At 41.5% G+C, this 19,101-nt stretch overlaps 1 protein-coding gene across 1 annotated transcript in view; it reads right to left on the bottom strand.

Annotated features, from left to right (window-relative positions):
* Positions 1 to 9,378: 9,378 nt before the first annotated feature.
* Positions 9,379 to 19,101, bottom strand: part of pdlim4.S (PDZ and LIM domain 4 S homeolog) — a 103,687-nt gene continuing 93,964 nt past the window's right edge. The window contains exons 6-7 of the mRNA XM_018256198.2: positions 14,061 to 14,181; positions 9,379 to 10,407 (exon numbers count right to left, since the gene is read on the bottom strand). Of these exons, the coding sequence (XP_018111687.1) occupies positions 10,203 to 10,407; positions 14,061 to 14,181 (326 nt within the window). The 3' untranslated portion in view covers positions 9,379 to 10,202. The remainder of the gene's footprint in view (positions 10,408 to 14,060; positions 14,182 to 19,101) is intronic.

Here is a 19,101-nt window from a genome sequence, read left to right as displayed (position 1 = left end):
TTTGCAGCTGGGAGGGGCCTGTTGCTGCTTCAGCATATTCTGCCGGGGTTACTAGCAGGCCTTTGTGTCAAAATACGGGAACAGATGGCTGCAGGGTCAGAATAAAGCAGCGCCCACCTACCTCACTCCAACCACCGCCACCACCACAGTTGCGAGAAATTGTGAGTGAAAAGGGCAGAGCTCCCTGGCCCAGCCCCAATGGTAACCTCCCCCAGGCGGGAGCAGGAGTCAAGACCCTCCCCCCTAAGCCATTGGCCATCCCTCCTCAGCCATTCTGTTGCCAGGGGAGACCATCTACTGGAGAGTGATTTCCTGATGACTGGTGATGTCCCAAAATAGCCACTGTAGACGGAGCTTACTGGGAAAAAAACGTCCGGCTGCTCCAGTATTCTAAAATGGGGATGGGAATTACTGAAGAAAAAGAAGTAGTGGGATGCCGTCCCGCTGCATCCGGCCCTATTTCCAGCACTGTTTGAACTACAACTATGTATAACAATAAATTAGGGATGCCAGGAGGTTCTTGTGGCACAGAACACGTTTTATTTTCAAATACTCATAGATCCACAGAGTCAAGGTATTGCAAGATGGTAAAGTGCCAGGATAGTTAAGCAGAGATAGCCCATTGCAGCACCATGTAGAGACAGCTAGCGACACCTCTAGGTTGTAAATGCCTTGAAGACTGTGCCTGAATCCCTCTTTGAACTGCTTTCATTTTAGGCAAATCAGAGCCTAGGAGAGAGCTACGCCCTACTACAATCCATGTTGGAGCACAGGCTGCTCATTCTATTTAAAGGGATACTATCATGGGAAAACATGTTTTTTCAAAATGCATCAGTTAACAAGAATACTGCACTGAAATCCATTAAAAGAGCAGATTTATTTTATATCTGACATGGGGCTAGACATATTGTCAGTTTCCCAGCTGCCCCCAGTCATGTGACTTGTGCTCTGATAAACTTCAATCACTCTTTACTGCTGTACTGCAAGTTGGAGTGATATCACCCCTCCCTCCCCCCCCAGCAGCCAAACAACAGAACAATGGGAAGGTAACCAGATAGCAGCTCCCTAACACAAGATAACAGCTGCCTGGAAGATCTAAGAACAACACTCAATAGTAAAATCCAGTTACATTCAGTTACATTGAGTAGGAGAAACAACCATCTGCCAGAAAGCAGTTCCATCCTAAAGTGCTGGCACTTTCTGAAAGCACATGACCAGGCAAAATGACTTGAGATGGCTGACTACACACCAATATTACAACTACAAAAAAATACACTTGCTGGTTCAGGAATGACATTTTATATTGTAGAGTGAATTATTTGCAGTGTGAACAGTGTAAACACTACATCATAAAAATCATGACAAAATCCCTTTAAAGGGCATGTAAAGGCAAAAAAATAAAATCCCATTTTCACTTTCTTTAATGAAAAAGAAACCTATCTCCAATATACTTTAATTAAAAAATGTGTACGGTTTTTATAAGAAACCTGACTGTATGCAGTGAAATTGTCCCTTCATTTACTGCTGTGGATAGGAATTGTCAGATGGTCCCTAACTGCTGAGCAGGGAAACAATTATACTTATGAACAGCAGGGGGAGCCTTAGTGGGTCTTGGTGTAGCCAGGCTCAACAGAACAGATGCAGCTGCGTCAGCAAGCGAAGGCCAAAGAGAAAGATTCACCCCTTGCCAAATACTGTGTTAAAGTGCGGCAGGAAGTGGTCATAATCCTAAGGGCCAATGATAAAAGTATGTACAGTATATTATATACAGTATCTAGATATATATATATGAGAAGGAAGTGTAGGGATTTAAATCCATAGGGAGTAACTGAACCAATGGGTCCCTACAAATCCATAGGATCGCCCATGTCTTATCCACCATTGTTATCTCTCCATATCCAGCCGAAACTCATCCTGTAGCTGGCAATTTGCTTTAGAAATTGACATACAAATTTCTGCCATAGAAATTTAAACATATTCAACAAGAAAACAGCCGGCAAATATTAAATCTGAAAGAAAAGATGAAAATGAAACATCCGTTCTGGCTTGGCTATGAGGGGCGGCGCTTTATGTGGTTCAGGCCCCCTATATAAAACCGCGCCGTTCCATTAGGGTTCACAAAGCAAGATCAGCTCCAGCTGTAGTCTTATCTTGAGTGGAGCCAAAGGCTTTCCATCCCACATGTGCAGCAGACAACTTGGAGTCTTATGTATTTTAGTAATGCTTTAATATGCATTTCTCCCCATTGCACTTTAACCCCTGGATTAATAACACACAGGGACTGTTGCTAAGCAAATAATGCTGTTTAATAGACTGAACCTTTTTACTGAGAGCTGCAGAATAAAATACCCATCCTGAGTTTCGGATTTTTTTTTTTAATGTATTGAATTAAGTAACTAAAGGGAAATGGTTTCCAGGTTGCTTCTTGTGCTAAAATATATATATATATATATATAGGCTCTCTTATATTACTTGTATATTAAATATTATGAGATTCATAGCTTCATTTAGAGACAAGTCTTGAAGAACCACCCCCACCCGAGCATCTATGCTGCCTTACTGATATATAGTCAGTTGGCTCTTAATGGAGAATTATACCCTAAAAATTAATATGGCTAAAAATGACATATTTTATATTATGAACTTATTGCACCAGCCTAAAGTTTCAGCTTGTCAATAGCAGCAATGATCCAGGACTTCAAACTTGTCACAGGGGGTCACCATCTTGGAAAGTGTCTGTGACACTCACATGCTCAGTGGGCTCTGAGCAGCTGTTGAGAAGCTAAGCTTAGGGGTCGTCACTAATTATCCAGCAGAAAATGAGGTTGGACTGTAATATAAGCTGATGCTACAGGGCTGATAATTTGCATTTGGTAAAGCATGCTCACTAAGAGCCTTTGCCTAGGGGTAAGAGCAGCTGGTGTCGCCACTTTAGCTGAAAAGAAAAAATACTGAACTTCCTATATTTTTATCTGTCATCCCTTTTAATAGCATTGACATGAGGCATCAAGCAGGAGGCAACTCTAGGTGCAAGGATTCTATTGGTCTGGGTACATTGCCATTTATTAGCAGTAATTGCAGGGTGAACGGCATGGTGCTCACTAAGTTACGGGTATTTCAGGTCAATGGTGTTAGTTATGATCTGTTACCTGCAAAGCTCCAAATTGTGGGAAAACCATCTCCCACAGACTCCATGTTTATAAATTAATTATAGTTTTAAAACATTATTTCCTTTTTCTCTGTAATAACATACCTCCCAACTGTGTCATTTTCTGCGGGATAGTCCCGATTTTGGCAGCTCAGCCTCCAGTCCTGGCTTTTTATTAAAAAGTCTGGAGTTTTCCTTTGATTTCCTGCACTGAAGCCAGAAAAAGATACAAAGTTTCTGAAACTTGATTAAAATAAGAGTCTTTTTGGAGCCCAGAACACTCAGTGTCTGCACTGATACGTTTGTAACAATTTAAGATAAGCAAAGATAGAATTGTAACTATTTAAGATTAACAAGTCTCTTGGGGAATCTGTGACTCACAGCATAAAGGGCAATTTCATCTTCAGTAGCAAAACTGTAATAACACATAAAATGTACCTAAAACTCTCAGAAATGTATTCAAACTTTCATAACCTGCCAAATGTATTAAAATGGACATGGTAATTAGGGGTATAAAAATGGGCGTGGTCATGATTTTGTTTGGCTGCTCTACGCACGGCGGGTCTTTTTGTCCCTCTTTCAATTTTTCAATTGTTGGGAAGTATGTACTATTAAAACAGTTCCTTGTACTTTATCCTAAGATATAATTAATCCTTATTGGAGGCAAAACAATTTCATTGAGTTTATTTAATGTTTGAACAATGTTGTATTAGACTTGGAGATCCACATTACAGAAAGCCCCAAGTACCAAGCATTCTGGATAACAGGTCCTATTCCTTTATATGGTTAATATGGGATGATCAACCTCATTCAAGTCTATTGCTTGTTATTGAAGAGGTTGGAGAGTAGGGGGACAGGGCCACCATCAGAATTTGCGGGGGCCCGTACATCAAAATTTTCGCCGGCTAGGGCCCCTCCAAGTTAAAAAAAAATAGTGCCCAAAGGTTTAAAACACAAAATTGGTGTTCAGCATGGCTCTGCTCCTACTTCTGCTCAACACTACTCCTACTTCTGCTCAACACTACTCCTACTTCGGCACAACTCGGCTCCTACTTCGGCTCAACTCTGCTCCTACTTGGCTCAACTCTGCTCATACTTTGGCACAACTCGTCTCCTACTTTGTCTCAACTCTGCTTCTACTTTGGCTAAACTCTGCTGCTACTTCTGCACAACTCTGCTCCTACTTTGGCACAACTCTGCTCCTAGTTCGGATCAACTCTGCTCCTACTTCGGCTCAACTTTGCTCCTACTTTGGCTCAACTCTTCTCATACTTCGGCACAACTCGTCTCCTACTTTGTCTCAACTCTGCTCCTACTTCGGCTCAACTCTGCTGCTACTTCGGCTCAACTCGTCTCCTACTTCGGCACAACTCTGCTCCTACTTTGGCTCAACTCTGCTTCTACTTTGGCTCAACTCTGCTCCTACTTCGGCACAACTCGACTTCTACTTTGGCAGTTCAAGGGGGGCTAATACAGGAAATGCAGTACTGCCAGAAGCCATCTGGCCCAGGACAGTTGTCACCCCACTTCCCCCCCCAATGACGTTCCTGGGAAGGGGCATGAATAGTCACAGCTGCATAAGTCAGGGCACAAGGGCTAACTGTTAAGCATGCATGTGCCTTTTATCCCATTGTGCTGTTTGATTTTGGTAGTTTTTATCTAATGAGGCTGACCAGGGGCTTCAGGGTTGGCTTTTTGGCTAGAGTACGCATTTCATTTTAAACTATTTAAGCTAGGCACATTTTGGGAAGATTAAGGGACTTTTTCTTAAAAAAGGTCTAAAATGATGGCTATTATGTAATAAAGTAGTTCTGCAAAGTCCTTATTCCAAACCTTATTCACATGGATTATTTTAGCAACAAGAGTCATTCTTTCCTCAGCGCAGGGTGAGAAAATCCCCAGGCACCTGTCCCATAAAAAGCTCCCCCCTCTACATTAAACCCACATCACGGGGATATTTGTGTCTTGGCTACGGCACGGTGTGAAGTTTGATGTCATGTTTAACTAACCAGGCTGTGGCAAAAGTGATGTATTGACGTGCAGGAGAATTACGACTTTGTACGGTTTCCTTCACTTGCACACGCCTTGCTCTGAGTTGTAGGATTTGCCAGTGTTACAAGCACAGCTGTGTGTTCTTTAGGGTCGGCCATACTAACACACCGAGACAGGGCCGACAGCTCAGGGACCAGGATATGAATAATTTACTGCTGCTGCATAACCAAATTAATGGGGAAAAAAAGAAAAAATAACATACGCACACAAAACCCATGTAATGTATAGTATGTGGGTTATTATAATATTTGCCTTGTGCTTTAACACCTCTACCAACAAATTGGCTGACACCACATTTCTCTGGGGAAGAGCAAGTGAGGGAAAAGGCAGGGGGAGGCAATAAAGAGAAAGTTCACTATTTAGTAGAAAGAAAATACACAAGTGCATGTCCAACTGGTTTTCATTGGTAGTTTCTGTCATGATTTTTATGATGTATTTTTTATTCCTAAATTACACTGTTTACACTGCAAATAATTCACTCTACAATATAAAATTTAATTCCTGAACCAGCAAGTGTATTTTTTTTAGTTGTAATATCGGTGTGTAGGCAACATCTCAGGTCAATTTGCCTGGTCATGTGCTTTCAGAAAGAGCCAGTGCTGCACTATGGAACTGCTTTCTCACAGGCTGTTGTTTCTCCTACTCAACGTAACTGAATGTATCTCAGTGAGACCTGGATTTTACCTGGAGTGCTGTTCTTAGATCTACCAGGCAGCTGTTATGTTGTGTTAGGGAGCTGCTATCTGGTTACCTTCCCATTGTTCTGCTGTTTGGCTGCTGGGGGGGGAAAAGGAGGGGGTGATATCACTCCAACTTGCCGTACAGCAGTAAAGAGTGATTGAAGTTTATCAGAGCACAAGTCACATGACTGGGGGCAGCTGGGAAACTGACAATATGTCTAGCCCCATGTCAGATTTCAAATTTGAATATAAAAAATCTGTTTGCTCTTTTGAGAAACAGATTTCAGTGCAGAATTCTGCTGGAGCAGCACTATTAACTGATTTTCCATGATAGTATCCCTTTAATGTAATATTAAGGAATGTGTGCTGCTTCCAACAAATAACATGTGAATGTCCATGTGTTACTGTCAGTGACTTATGGACATCTCTTTCCCCATCGCTTGTGTTTCACCTCTTCACATGTTCTTTTTGTAGACTTTATAATGATAAAGACCAATAATCCATTGTACCACTGACAGTCCCCTTTATTAAAGTGATACAAATGTTTTAACTTGAAGCTCCAAGTTTTGGTCAGGATGCCCCTTAGCTCATGTAATGGGTACATGAGTAATTTCAATATATCAATCTTAAAGGAGAAGGAACATTACAATCACTTGGGAGTGCCGAAAGTTAGGCAACCCTAAGTCAAGTCAAGTGGATCATTTCAGCCATATACAGTAATTACAGTACATATTGTAGTCAATGTTCAAGATATTTTTGGTGAGATTTTGGGTGAATATGTATTTGCTGTTGGAACTATTTCTTAAATGAGAAGGAAAGTCAATAATCACTGGGGGATGCCAAAAGTTAGGTACCCCCAGCGATTGTATTTATTTAGCTGATATCCTGGGATGGTGTTCCTAATAGCAATACCCCAACCTGGGGTAATTGTCAGCGAAGAACCCCAGGCCAGGGCAGTTTTTTTGCTGATATCAGAAGGAAAAGAAAGACTTGGGGAGGGGGATTTCAATACTATAGAGGAAACAGACCCTGCGGTCCGGGCTCCCCTTTTCCCTGAGGGCAGCGGGGTCTGTTTCTTGACTGTCCTTCTCCTTTAAAGTGGACCTGTCACCCAGACACAAAAAGCTGTATAATAAAAGTCCTTTTCAAATTAAACATGAAATCCAATTGGTATTTTTTATTAAAGCATTCATAGCTGTTGTAAGCTCAGCTGTCAATCAAATATTATTACAAATTTACCATCAGTGTATTAGGTAGTACATTTGTAATCCCTATTGTTCTGCCCCTGACCCACCTCCGATTCGCCTTTCTCCCCGCTACCCTATTCACCTAATCCAAGGGCTGCAGTCCCTTCCTGGCTAAACTTTGTGACTCAGCCCCAAAATATCATAATTCCGCCAAATTCTGAAATTTTCTTTAATACAATCACTTCATTTCAGGGGCTCAAAAGTAATTGGACGAATTAAAAAAATGAAAATAAAATGTTCATTTCTAATACTAAAAACCCTTTGCCGGCAATGACAGCCTGAAGTCTTGAACTCATGGACATCACCAGACTCTGGGTTTCCTCCTTTTTAATTCTCTGCCAGGCCTTTACTGTAGCGGCTTTCAGTTGCTGTTTGTTTGTGGGCCTTTCTGTCTGAAGTTTAGTCTTCAACAAGTGAAATGCAGCTCAATTGGGTTCAGATCAGGTGACTGACTTGGCCATTCATGAATATTCCACTTCTTTGCTTTAATAAACTCATGGGTTGCTTTGGCTCTATGTTTTGGGTCGTTATGAAACGCCTCCCAATCAATGTGACTGCATTTAGCTGGATTTGAGCAGACAGTGTCTCTGAACACCTCAGAATTCATTCTTGTGCTTCTGTCCTGTGTCACATGATGGATAAACACTAGTGTCCCAGTGCCACTGGCAGCCATGCACGCCCAAGCCATCACACTGCCCCCCAAATGTTTTATAGATGATGTGGTATGCTTTGGATCATGAGCTGTTCCATGCCTTCTCCATACTTTTTTCTTGCCATCATTCTGGTAGAGGTTGATCTTGGTTTCATCTGTCCAAAGAATGTTTTTCCAGAACTGTGCTGGCTTTTTTAGATTTGTTTTTTTAGCAAAGTCCAATCTAGCCTTTCTATTCCTGATTCTTATGAGTGGCTTGTTCCTTGCAGTGCACCCTCTGTATTTACTTTCATGCAGTCTTCTCTTTATGGTAGACTTGGATATGGATACACCTACCTCCTGGAGAGTGTTGTTCACTTGTTTAGCTGTTGTGAAGGGATTTCTCTTCATCATGGAAATGATTCTGTGATCATCCACCACTGTTGTCTTCTGTGAAAGTCCAGGTCTTTTTGCATTGCTGAGTTCACCAGTGATTTCTTACTTTTTCAGGATGTACCAAACTGTAGATTTTGCCTCTCCTAATATTGTAGCAATTTCTCAGATGGGTTTTTTCAGCTTAAGGATGACTTGTTTCACCTGCATGGAGAGCTCCTTTGACCACATGTTGTCTGTTCACAGCAAAATCTTCCACATACAACCACCCCCCACAAATCAACTCCAGGGCTTTTATCTGCTTCATTAATAATGAAATAACGAAGGAATTGCCCACAGCTGCCCATGAAACAGCCTTTGAGTCAATTGTCCAATTATTTTTGAGCCCCTGAAATGAAGTGATTGTGTTAAAAAAAGGCTTTAGTTCCTCACATTTTTATGCAATCGTTTTGTTCAACCCACTGAATTCAAGCTGAAAGTCTGCAGTTCAACCGCATCTGAATTGTTTCATTTAAAATTCATTGTGGTAATGTATAGAACCAAAATTAGAAAAAAATTGTCTCTGTCCAAAGATTTATGGGCCTCGCTGTATAGTGTAAGTAAAGTTTATTTTGCTTGACTAATGTGATAAAATAGGATTTTGAATATTTTTTTTGGGTGACGGATCCCCTTTAAGAAATGATTCCAAAAATGTCTTGAACAGCAAAAATATACCTGAAATCTAACTTTCAGGATGGTCTAGGGGACATTTTGCCAAATTCTAATCCAGCTTGTCCTTCAGTCTGAGCCCCTGTGTCATTACTCTAAGGCAATGATCCCCAACCAGTAGCTTGTGAGTAACATGTTGCTCCCCAACCCCTTGGATGTTGCTCCCAGTGGCTTCAAAGCAGGTGCTTAATTTTGAATTTCTGGTTTGGAGGCAAGTTTTGGTTGCATAAAACCTGTTGTATTGGCAAATAGAGCCTCCTGTAGGCTGCCAGTTCACATAGGGGCTACCAGATAGCCAATCAGAGCCCTTCCTTGGCATCCTCAGGAACTATTTTCATGCTTGTGTTGCTCCCCAACCCTTCTTACATTTAAATGTGGCTCACAGCTGAAAAAGGTTGGGGATCCCTGCTCTAAGGCCTCCAATTTGGGAATTGCTGCTTTAATCCACCCCCTTCTCTAAAGTAAACCCCAAGAATTGTGTTCATGACAAATACGATAAAAGGAACAGACACCACTTACTAAAAAGAAATGGTATTTTATTGGAGCAGAAGTTGAAAGTGTGTTATTATTTACAGAAGATATTGCTTGGTGCCAGACGGACGTCGTAACCTCTTGGGTTAAACCAAGACATGTGCAAAAAGTACAAATAAAAGAACAGATGGACAATAAATGTTACGATTTCATCGATATGGTTTTCAATGCTAAAATGCAACTATTGTGAGGCCTCAGTATCTGTTGTGACTGCGCAACATACGAGACTTTGCGTGTCTATACAATGACACACAGGAAGGGTTGGTTGCATCAAAGACCTGGGATGCCCCACAATAAACTCAGACACACAACCTTCACACCTTAGTGGAGCTGCCCTTTATTGCCTTTTACCAAACAAATCCTACTAGTGACTGTAGCCATTGCAGAAGCAGGCTGATAGGGAGCAATGAATGCAAAGGGGTCTTGGCACTGTCTGCAAGGCACATATAAATACGGAAATATCATTAATTTTCAGAATCACTACATTGTAGATGTCAATTTCTTAGGAAGAGACAAAAATATATATAAAGTATATAACACTTTAGTAGTAGCTTGCTAAAACTCAACGTATTTGAGAAGAGGATGTGATCTTGGGAGAAATAATTCAGACTTCCTGCTGAATATGTTTAAAAACACAGGCTTGCCCCACATAACTGAGCAAGGGGATATCTAATGGTTTTGTAAAGGAATAGGACTTTTTCCATATTTTTTGTAAGCTTTACCTTATGGGCCAATTATTATTTTAGATTGAGTGGCCCTTTAAGCAATGAAACAGCACAGACCTATCCATGGATCTATGATACTGCGACTGGTTAGACGAGTTCCACCTTAGCGTTAGGATATACAGCGACCACATCGTATCCTTCGGGCGGCTTGACTCTCTCCTTGGCATGAGTTTCGCAGTATAGCTGCTCTTCAATAAAGAAATATCCCCTTTGCTTCAGGTTTAAGCCACAGTCGTCGCACATAAAGCATTCTGGGTGGTAGAGCTTGTCTCGAGCCTTTACTATAGTGCCTCTGTTAGAAAAAGAGAAACACGCAGGTGGTTACACTTCCTATCAGTAAGTAACCCATAACAAATGCTCATTTTATAAGCACAGAAATCAAATCATATAATTATTATAAAGCCATAAATTAAAGGAATTGTTCAGTGTAAAAATAAAAACTGGGTAAATAGATAGACTGCGCAAAATAAAAAATGTTTCTAATATAGTTAGCCAAAAATGTAATGTATAAAGTCTGGAGTGACTGGATGTCTAACATAATAGCCAGAACACTACTTCCTGCTTTGCTGATCTCTTGGTTTCCACTGATTGGTTACCAGACAGTAACCAATCAGTGACTTGAGGGGAGGGGGGGCACATGGGTCATAATTGTTGCTTTTCAATCTGAGTTGAATGCTGAGGATCAATTACAAACTCACTGAACAGAAATGTCCCACGTGGCCCCCCCTTCAAGTCGCTGACTAACTCAAGAGTTTAGAGAGCTGAAAAGCAGGAAGTAGTGTTCTGGCTATTATGTTACACACACAGTCACTCCAGCCTTTATTCATTATGTTTTTGCCTCACTAACTATATTAGTGTACGGACTAACATGCCCCTATACCTTTAATTCCCTACCCTTCCTCCTTTTCCATAGTTGCTGGGCAAAAGCCCATGTATCTAGTTATATTTACACAACCAGTGTTATTGGCCAAGAGGTGTAATGACCACTTTCTACCACACTTCCATATAGTTTTTGGAAAGGGGTGGACCTTCATCTTTGGCTGCTGGTGTCCTAACCATCTGGATGCGCACATTGAGCCTGGGTGCTCCAAGGCCCAGTAAAGCCATTGCCCTAAAGGGACAGCACCTTTGGGGGCCGATTCACTAAGGGTCGAATATCGAGGGTTAATTAACCCTCGATATTCGACTAGGAATTTTAATCCAACGATCGAAGGAATATCCTTCGATCAAAAAAACGTAGGAAAGCCTATGGGGACCTTCCCCATAGGCTAACATTGAATTCGGTAGGTTTTAGATGGCGAACTAGGGGGTCGAAGTTTTTTTTTTAAAGAGACAGTACTTCGATTATCGAATGGTCGAATAGTCGAACGATTTTTAGTTTGAATCCTTCGATTCGAAGTCGAAGGTCGAAGTAGCCCATTCGATGGTCGAAGTAGCCCAAAAAACACTTCGAAATTCAAAGTTTTTTTACTTCGAATCCTTCACTCGAAGTTAGTGAATCGGCCCCTTAGTGTCTAAGTCGGGGACCAGGGAACCCCATGAATGAGGTTAGCTAAATACAGGTTATATCTGTTATAGACTCTCTAGGAGAGTGAGATAGAAAGCTCAGATAGCAAGAGCAGCTTTGTACTCCATCAAGGATCTGTAGCAGGGAGTAGCTCCCCAAGGCTCCTAGATTGCCTTTAGTGAAGGGACCACAGTGGATAGGGTGTCAGGCTTAGACTTATTCTCCCTGACCACTCCACTGGGTGGGATCCAAACCACTATGAGGTATATCTGCCTGATGGAATAATTGATGTACTGCTTGACTACAATGCCTCATGGGTGTCACATTCCTCAGCTGTGTCATCCAACCTGTTCTAGCATTTGATGTTACATCTGCCTATAACCTATAAACCTGTGGTCATTTTCCTTGAACAAATAAACAATCCTCCTTTTGTTTCACCATAAGAACCTCCTGGCGTCCATCATTATTCCTATTTTAATGCACAGTAGCCTGAGAGTTGTAGTTCTACCCTTACTGAATTCTTCCACTTAGCGAAGGCCCTAACCTTGAAGTGTTGAGTCACATGTAACCCATGCTCCTATCACTAGCTGGACTACTTTAACTACTTTTGGTCTGCCTAGCCTAAGTTAGCGTTACATTAAAAACATTTTTTATTTTGCACAGCCTATCTATTTACCCAGTTTTTATTTTTACACTGAACTGTTCCTGACACTGATGAGGATAACATGTTCTGAGCCAGACCTGGGGTTGGAACTCAACGTGGTGCCTGGGGATATACTTAGGGAAGTGAATGGGATACTGATAAAATTTACACATATGTGCATCATGCAGATACTGGCTTGGCCTGTTCCCCGAATCCTTCGCAAAGTTTCGGCCGAATACCGAACTGAATCCGAACCCTAATTTGCATATGATATGCAAATTAGGGGTGGGAAGGGGAAAACATTTTTTACTTCCTTGTTTAATGACAAAAAGTCATGCAATTTCGCTCCCCACCCCTAATTTGCATATGCAAATTAGGATTCAGATTCAGTTCGGCTGGGCAGAAGGATTCGGATGCCGAATCCTGGCCGAATCCCGAACCGAATCCTGGATTCGGTGCATCCCTACTAAATATCCTTTAGTCTACTTTACTCACATACATTGGCCATTAATGAATGACATTATAAATATTAATGGATATAAAATGGCAACATTCCTTATTACTCACCTCTAGCTGTTGGGAACTAGCAATGTTTCCCTGTTCAGTCTTGGTGTACAATAGAAGAATTGTCTGCCTATTACATTTCCGCTCAATGTTAAACTGATTTACAAAGCCTTTCATCTTTCCTCTAATGTGATCATCTGTGCCAATATTTATTAAGGAACACAGTAACTTCCTTTGGCTGTTTATTGGCACCAATTATTAAACCAGTAAACAAGGCTTGTTCGGTTGATTCAGCTCACTCGGCCGGCTGGACTGTGCTGGGAATTCAACTCCAAATAAGTAAATGCTGATTCTCTTCCACTGTAGCCTATTGTAACAACCACACAATAGATCCACAAGCATTGCTGGTACCTTCTGAACTTCTACTGAAACCTCTAGGCCCTCCCCCATTTTCACCAACCTTTTCCCACAGCATTTGTTACCCAAAGCAATTTAAACATCTGTCAATTTGCTGCTACCCAGTCCCCTGTACAGACATGGCCTTTGTGGCCTTCCTACAAACCTGGGCATGGTCATATATAATACATAGTGATCATTTCCCCCTTAAGTGCCCCTTTTTATTGTAAACCATTCCATCTAATTCACAATTGCCATTTCCTTAATAAAGGAGAAGGAAAGTCATCCTGCACTTGGGGTTGCCAAATGTTAGGCACCCCCAAGTGAATGTATTTACTTACCTGAAACCCCTGGCCGGTGCTCCTATCAGCAGAAAACTGCACCGGCCCAGGGTTATACCAGTGAGCACCACGGAGCGATCCTCTTCCGGCTTCTTCTTTCTTCATATTTCCCGGAGCACCCGCCTGGTGTTTCAGGTAAGTCAATACAATCAAGAACACTTGCATTCTCCTTTAAAAACCCTGAACTATCTTTTCTAGGACACTGCACTTGTATTCATTTATTTCCCAGTTGATGGAGCAGCCAGTGGGCGCAGTTTAGCTTTGAAGGCACAAAGTGAAGCTACATGTCCCGTCCAACAAAAAAAGCCTCCGACTTTACAGTTTGTTGGAAGATGAAATCCAATTTAAATAAATTCATGGAAAACCCTAACTCTTTTAGTTGCATTTTTCCTTCTGTATCAACGACAATGTTATTTTAAAAGAGAAATGACCCAGAGGGGGTTTCCACCAATGCCATAACGTATTCTGAGATCTTATTACCCTGACTCAAGAGCACAAGATAATATTTGAATACGTAAGGAGAGAATTGGCCTGTGAGCCAGACGGTTACTTACACAATCCCATTGCCACATCTGGTGCACTGAGGGAGTATCTGCAGGCCAGGCACTGGGCTGCTCAGTTTAGACACTGGTGATTTGATGTTTCTGGAGCTTGGCGGCCTTTCCGGCTTTTCACCTGCCAATAAAAAGGTTTGTATAGTGTGAATTCTCCTCAAAACACTTGGGCGCTGGCTGATGCTAATTAAATCAGGGCTCGTCACCTTCCTCCCTGACACATTGGTGGTGCTGGGAGTTGAGGACTTGCAGTTGGTGTGACAGAAAACTGCAATTATTGCCTATTAGATCACAAGGCCTGTTACTCTGAGTAACCCAAAACCGGAGAGCAGGACCTTGGCTTGGGAAAGAGCAACAGGGGTGCTGAGCTGTAATGTGTGAACTTGGGGGGCTCTGCAGCAGAAGGCTCTAGTTACTAACAGAATGTCAAAAGGGCTTAGATGCTCCCTAGTTCTGAAACACTGCTCTCATGCCAGCAGCCAATCACAAGCCCTGCTATAAGAATCCAACACTAGAAAATATATACTATACAAAGCATTCCTTTACTGGAGATAATAACTCATGGGGATGATAATGCTTGCCTAATTCCACGTCACCCTCTATCGAATTAACACTATTGCCTTAGAATTATCACTAATGGTTTCTGGGTAATGTGCACACATAATGTTGGATACAGCAATGTTTTCCTATAGGTGTAGCTAGGAGGGCCCTGAGCATTGATCGGACCAGAAAAACTCTGACAACCACTGGTCTAAGTGGTAATAAAATAAAAAGTGTGTCGGTTGCCCAGGTCTAGTAACCCATAGCAACCAATAGTTGCTTTCAAACAACTGACCAGTTAATACTAGCTGCTGATTGGTTGCTGTGAATTACCAGACCTGTGGCAAACATAGCTCTGTTTATTGCATTACCCCCTGCAGGACGCTGCAATGAAACATCACATGTCTTCCAAGCAGGTCCGGACTGAGAATTAAATTAGGCCCTGGCATTTCAGGTACACAGAGGCCCAATCAGCTCACATAGAGGCCCAAACAGCCCCACCAGCCCACTAAATTCTGACTTTCAATGGGAACTTATAGAAGCCCCTCTGGCATTTGCCAGAACCCACAGATTGCCAGTCCGGGCCTGCTCCCAAGGTACAAATGGCAAATTGAGACATGGTCATGGTCTTATTTTTCACACATTCTGTGAATTGGTGTAACCCCTCACCTCTTATTCTGCTTCATGATATTATTGAACTATGCAGAGGCTTTGTTCTACCCTGAATGTTAATGTTGATGGCATTTGTGGTTGGCACGTAAGTAACGGGCCAGTGAACAAAGGGAATTGTATTATACACAATGACGTGAGAACTTACTCTACACAAACAGCTGTTTTATGGGTGAATTGAAAGACAAATCTGATCTGGTCTGATATTTACAGTATATTAGTAAAATCATAAGTTAGTGAATAATTAATAAGGTGGCAAGGCCTAGGTACTTAATGATGTCGTCAGTTATAAACAGAGCTTAATGGTGTCATTTTTGTCACATGACTCACTAAAACATGTGTATTTAAATAAATAAAGTACCCCTTATTGTAAAATATAAGGATATTATAAGTCACTGAGGAGTTCCATGACCATATAATAGCACAAGGCAGAAGGTCATAGAATTTCAAGGTGAATTTTAATATCCTCATATTTTCCAACAAGGGTTACTTTATTTATTATAATACACACGTTTTAGTGAGTCATGTGACAAAAATGACATCACTAAGCTCTGTTTATAATGGATGACATCACTTAGAGACGTTTATAAGGATATAATTTACAGGGTTTCTCCCCCAGTGGATCCGCAGCCCTTGTGTTTTATGTGCCAATAAAGCGATGATGTTACCCCTAAAGTGATGTCAAGCTGAATAAATACTCACTTAATGCCCATATACATATGCACAGAGATGCACAAATAGAACATGATGAAAGTCATCCCTCTAATAAATGTGAGTGCACAGTCAAAGGCTAAGGAGGAAAGGAAACACTGTTGTAAATGTTTTTTTTATATGCCATGACATGTGTTTAACTTAAAGGCAGCAATTTAAATTTAAGGAAGCCTATCGGGCCTGAATAATAAATTATAGCAAATATGCGGCTGAAGTTCTTCTCCAACAAAGGCAGCGTTCATTGTTTATTTAAATATATATATATGATGCAGGGAGATGAGTTCTTGATTGCTGGTTTTTTATCTGCTCGAGCCTTGTGTCTGTAATATAAACAGGAGCAAACTGTAAATGAGGAGGAAAGTGGCCTTGGGTGTGTTCTCCGGGACTTATTACTGAGAATAGGAGCTCACAGGAAACCAGGAGCACATTTAGATTCCCTTTCCTTAGGAAAATCCCCAATTAAATACTTTTAGGTCTGTGTTTTGCAACAGTTTGTATCATATCATCAAGGACAACTCAGATGTCTGAATCTGACTGTTCAATTACTGTATTTGCTACTGATCAGTTGTTTTAAAATAATGCTCCTTTAAGGTTAATGGCAACAAAGATATTTTGTTGCTTTAACGTGGGTGACAAAACAGTCGCATGTATCCTTCCATAGGCTATGCAGTCACACTGCTGGAGCATTACTGAGCATTTTGGGGCAATAATCATAGGACCTATGGAAAAGTATTTGTATAAGGAATGACTATGCCTTCAGGCTATGGCTAAACATGGCCGACAGTCGACTGGAAGCACCCATGGTTGTTTTGACTTCATCGTTTCCCAGGAAAAGTCACTGTGCAAATGGGCTGTCTCACTTTAGATGACAGGTTGATGGCATGGCACTGATGGTGTCCTGGATTTGTCTACTCTCTGGAGCTACCAAGGCTGAAAGAATAAGTTGGACTTCAAGTATTCAAGTAAAATATACAGGGAAATCTGAGCTCTGTCAGGATCGCTGGCCGGCGCGTCCCTCTTCATCAACGGCGCATCCAAATTGGTGGCGCCAATAGCTACGTGGGTAGTGGCGGCGCGCTGACGCCGGCGTCCTGATGTGAAAATGTTAAATAAAAACCCTTCTAGGTCACGAGTTCAATGCCTGATTGTAGGTTTTGTTTTGAACATTCCTGGGTGTTTGATATTTCCTGTTATCCTGATTCCTGGACTTTTGATCCTGCCTGAACCTTGACTCTGATATTATTCTGCCTGCCTTTGGACTTTTGCCTGAACCTTTTTGTATTGCGATCAAAAAGCTTTCTCCTTGGTCCTGACTACTCCCGCTGGGAGTGTGTAACATAAGGGATCCCAAACTCAGAACTGACTCCAAGGACCCGGTCACGGCTCACTCTTCTGCCTATAGCAGCTGCCTTTGGCTTCGGGAGGAGCTCTCCACTACTCAGATGTCGCCAGGACTTAATGTGAGAGGACCAAGGAGAGAGTTCTGAGAAGGCAAGGGAACCAAACGTATGTAGAAAGAACGGGGGAGCAGTCAGTGAGACGTGAAACAGGCAGGGTCAATACCAGACGGGCAATGCAGTATTAAATCAGATAATGGAAGAGAAGTCGAGGTCACAGGCCAAGGTCAAACCAAACAGTAGCGTGGTACAAATTCAGGATCCAGAGAGAATAGTCAAAAACAGGCAGAGTTCAGTACAGGCGGTACCTGGGTCTCCATGATGTAGGGCAGGACGGTGTCTAAAAAGATGAACGTCTCCCTATAATATTACAAAATAATCTGCAAGCAGTAATTAAATGGAGGTTTCTGATAAATTTGAAACCAGATAATGCTCACAGAAGCTGCCCCGGTCCAATAACCCATGGCAACCACATGTGTATATCATAACTGCTGTGTGGTTGCTAAGAGCTGATGGACCTTTGTCTTACAATGAAAAGTACCATAAAACCTTTTTAGTGTGTCTGCTAGTCTGTGTGCTGAGACTACACACGGCTTTCAGATGAGAGGCTTGCTGGGAAACCTGACATCTCTACATGTTTACACTTATTTATTGATTGGAAGAGTTAATCAGTTCAAGGACAAGAAAATAATCTGAAAGTCTGAAAATGTAAAAGAGGAATTCCACCAATGCTGAAACTAGATAGGAACACTAGGATTAAAGGCATTGTTCACATGCTACACAATAAACGAGAAACATAAACCGTCACGAACATCTTGAACTCACGCACGCAATCCCGAATGTGCAACCGCAGCATAATCCCATTGTGGGGGGAAACTCAATAACAGCCATTCTTTAAAGAGGTTGTTCACCTCTGAGTTTACTTTAAGTATGTTTTACAGAGTGAGATTCTGAGACAATTTGCAATTGGTTTTCATTTTTTATTATTTGTGTTTTTTGAGTTATTTACCTTTGTATTCAGCAGCTCTCCGGTTTGCTATTTAAGCAGTCTGCTTGCTAGGGTCCACATTCCCCTAGAAACCATGCATTGATTTGAATAAGAGACTGGGATAGGAATAGTAGAGGGTCGGAATAGAAAGTAATAAAAAGTAACAATAACAATACATGTGTCGCCTTACAGAGCATTTGTTTTTGATGGGGTCAGTGACCCCCGTGTGAAAGCTGGAAAGAGTCAGAAGAAAAAACCATAACAAATATATAATTAAAACCAATTAACAAGTTGCTTAGAATTGGCCATTCTATAACATACTTTCTCAGTCGGATTATATGATGGGAAGCTCACTAATACAGTATACTCATTAATGTGCTCACTAATATATTTTATAGAGCAGAAGTTGAGAAAAACAATCCGGTTCACTAGCACAGAACATAATGCTGCTCATCAGGGGCCCACAAGCCTTTGCCCTACAATAAAACATCACTGGGCCTTTGAGTTGAGATATCCATTAGCTGCAAGTGCTGTTCTATTTGATTTTAAAGCTGCATCAGGCTTGTGTTTAGTTCTGATAAGACTTTTTTTTTCTTCAATGCCTGGCTGAATAAAAGCCTATTTTACACAGCGCCTTTGTATAGTATAGCAGCAATATAAAGTTATTGTAAATGTACAGCTGGGGCCCTCCTGAACCTGATATCAACCACTAGTGAGCCCTAAATCATTTATTTCT

This window comes from Xenopus laevis, chromosome 3S, assembly GCF_017654675.1.
Source record: "Xenopus laevis strain J_2021 chromosome 3S, Xenopus_laevis_v10.1, whole genome shotgun sequence".
Lineage (NCBI taxonomy): Eukaryota > Metazoa > Chordata > Amphibia > Anura > Pipidae > Xenopus > Xenopus laevis.
The sequence above is the reverse complement of the archived record's forward strand: the minus strand, read 5'-3'. Positions and strand labels throughout refer to the sequence as shown.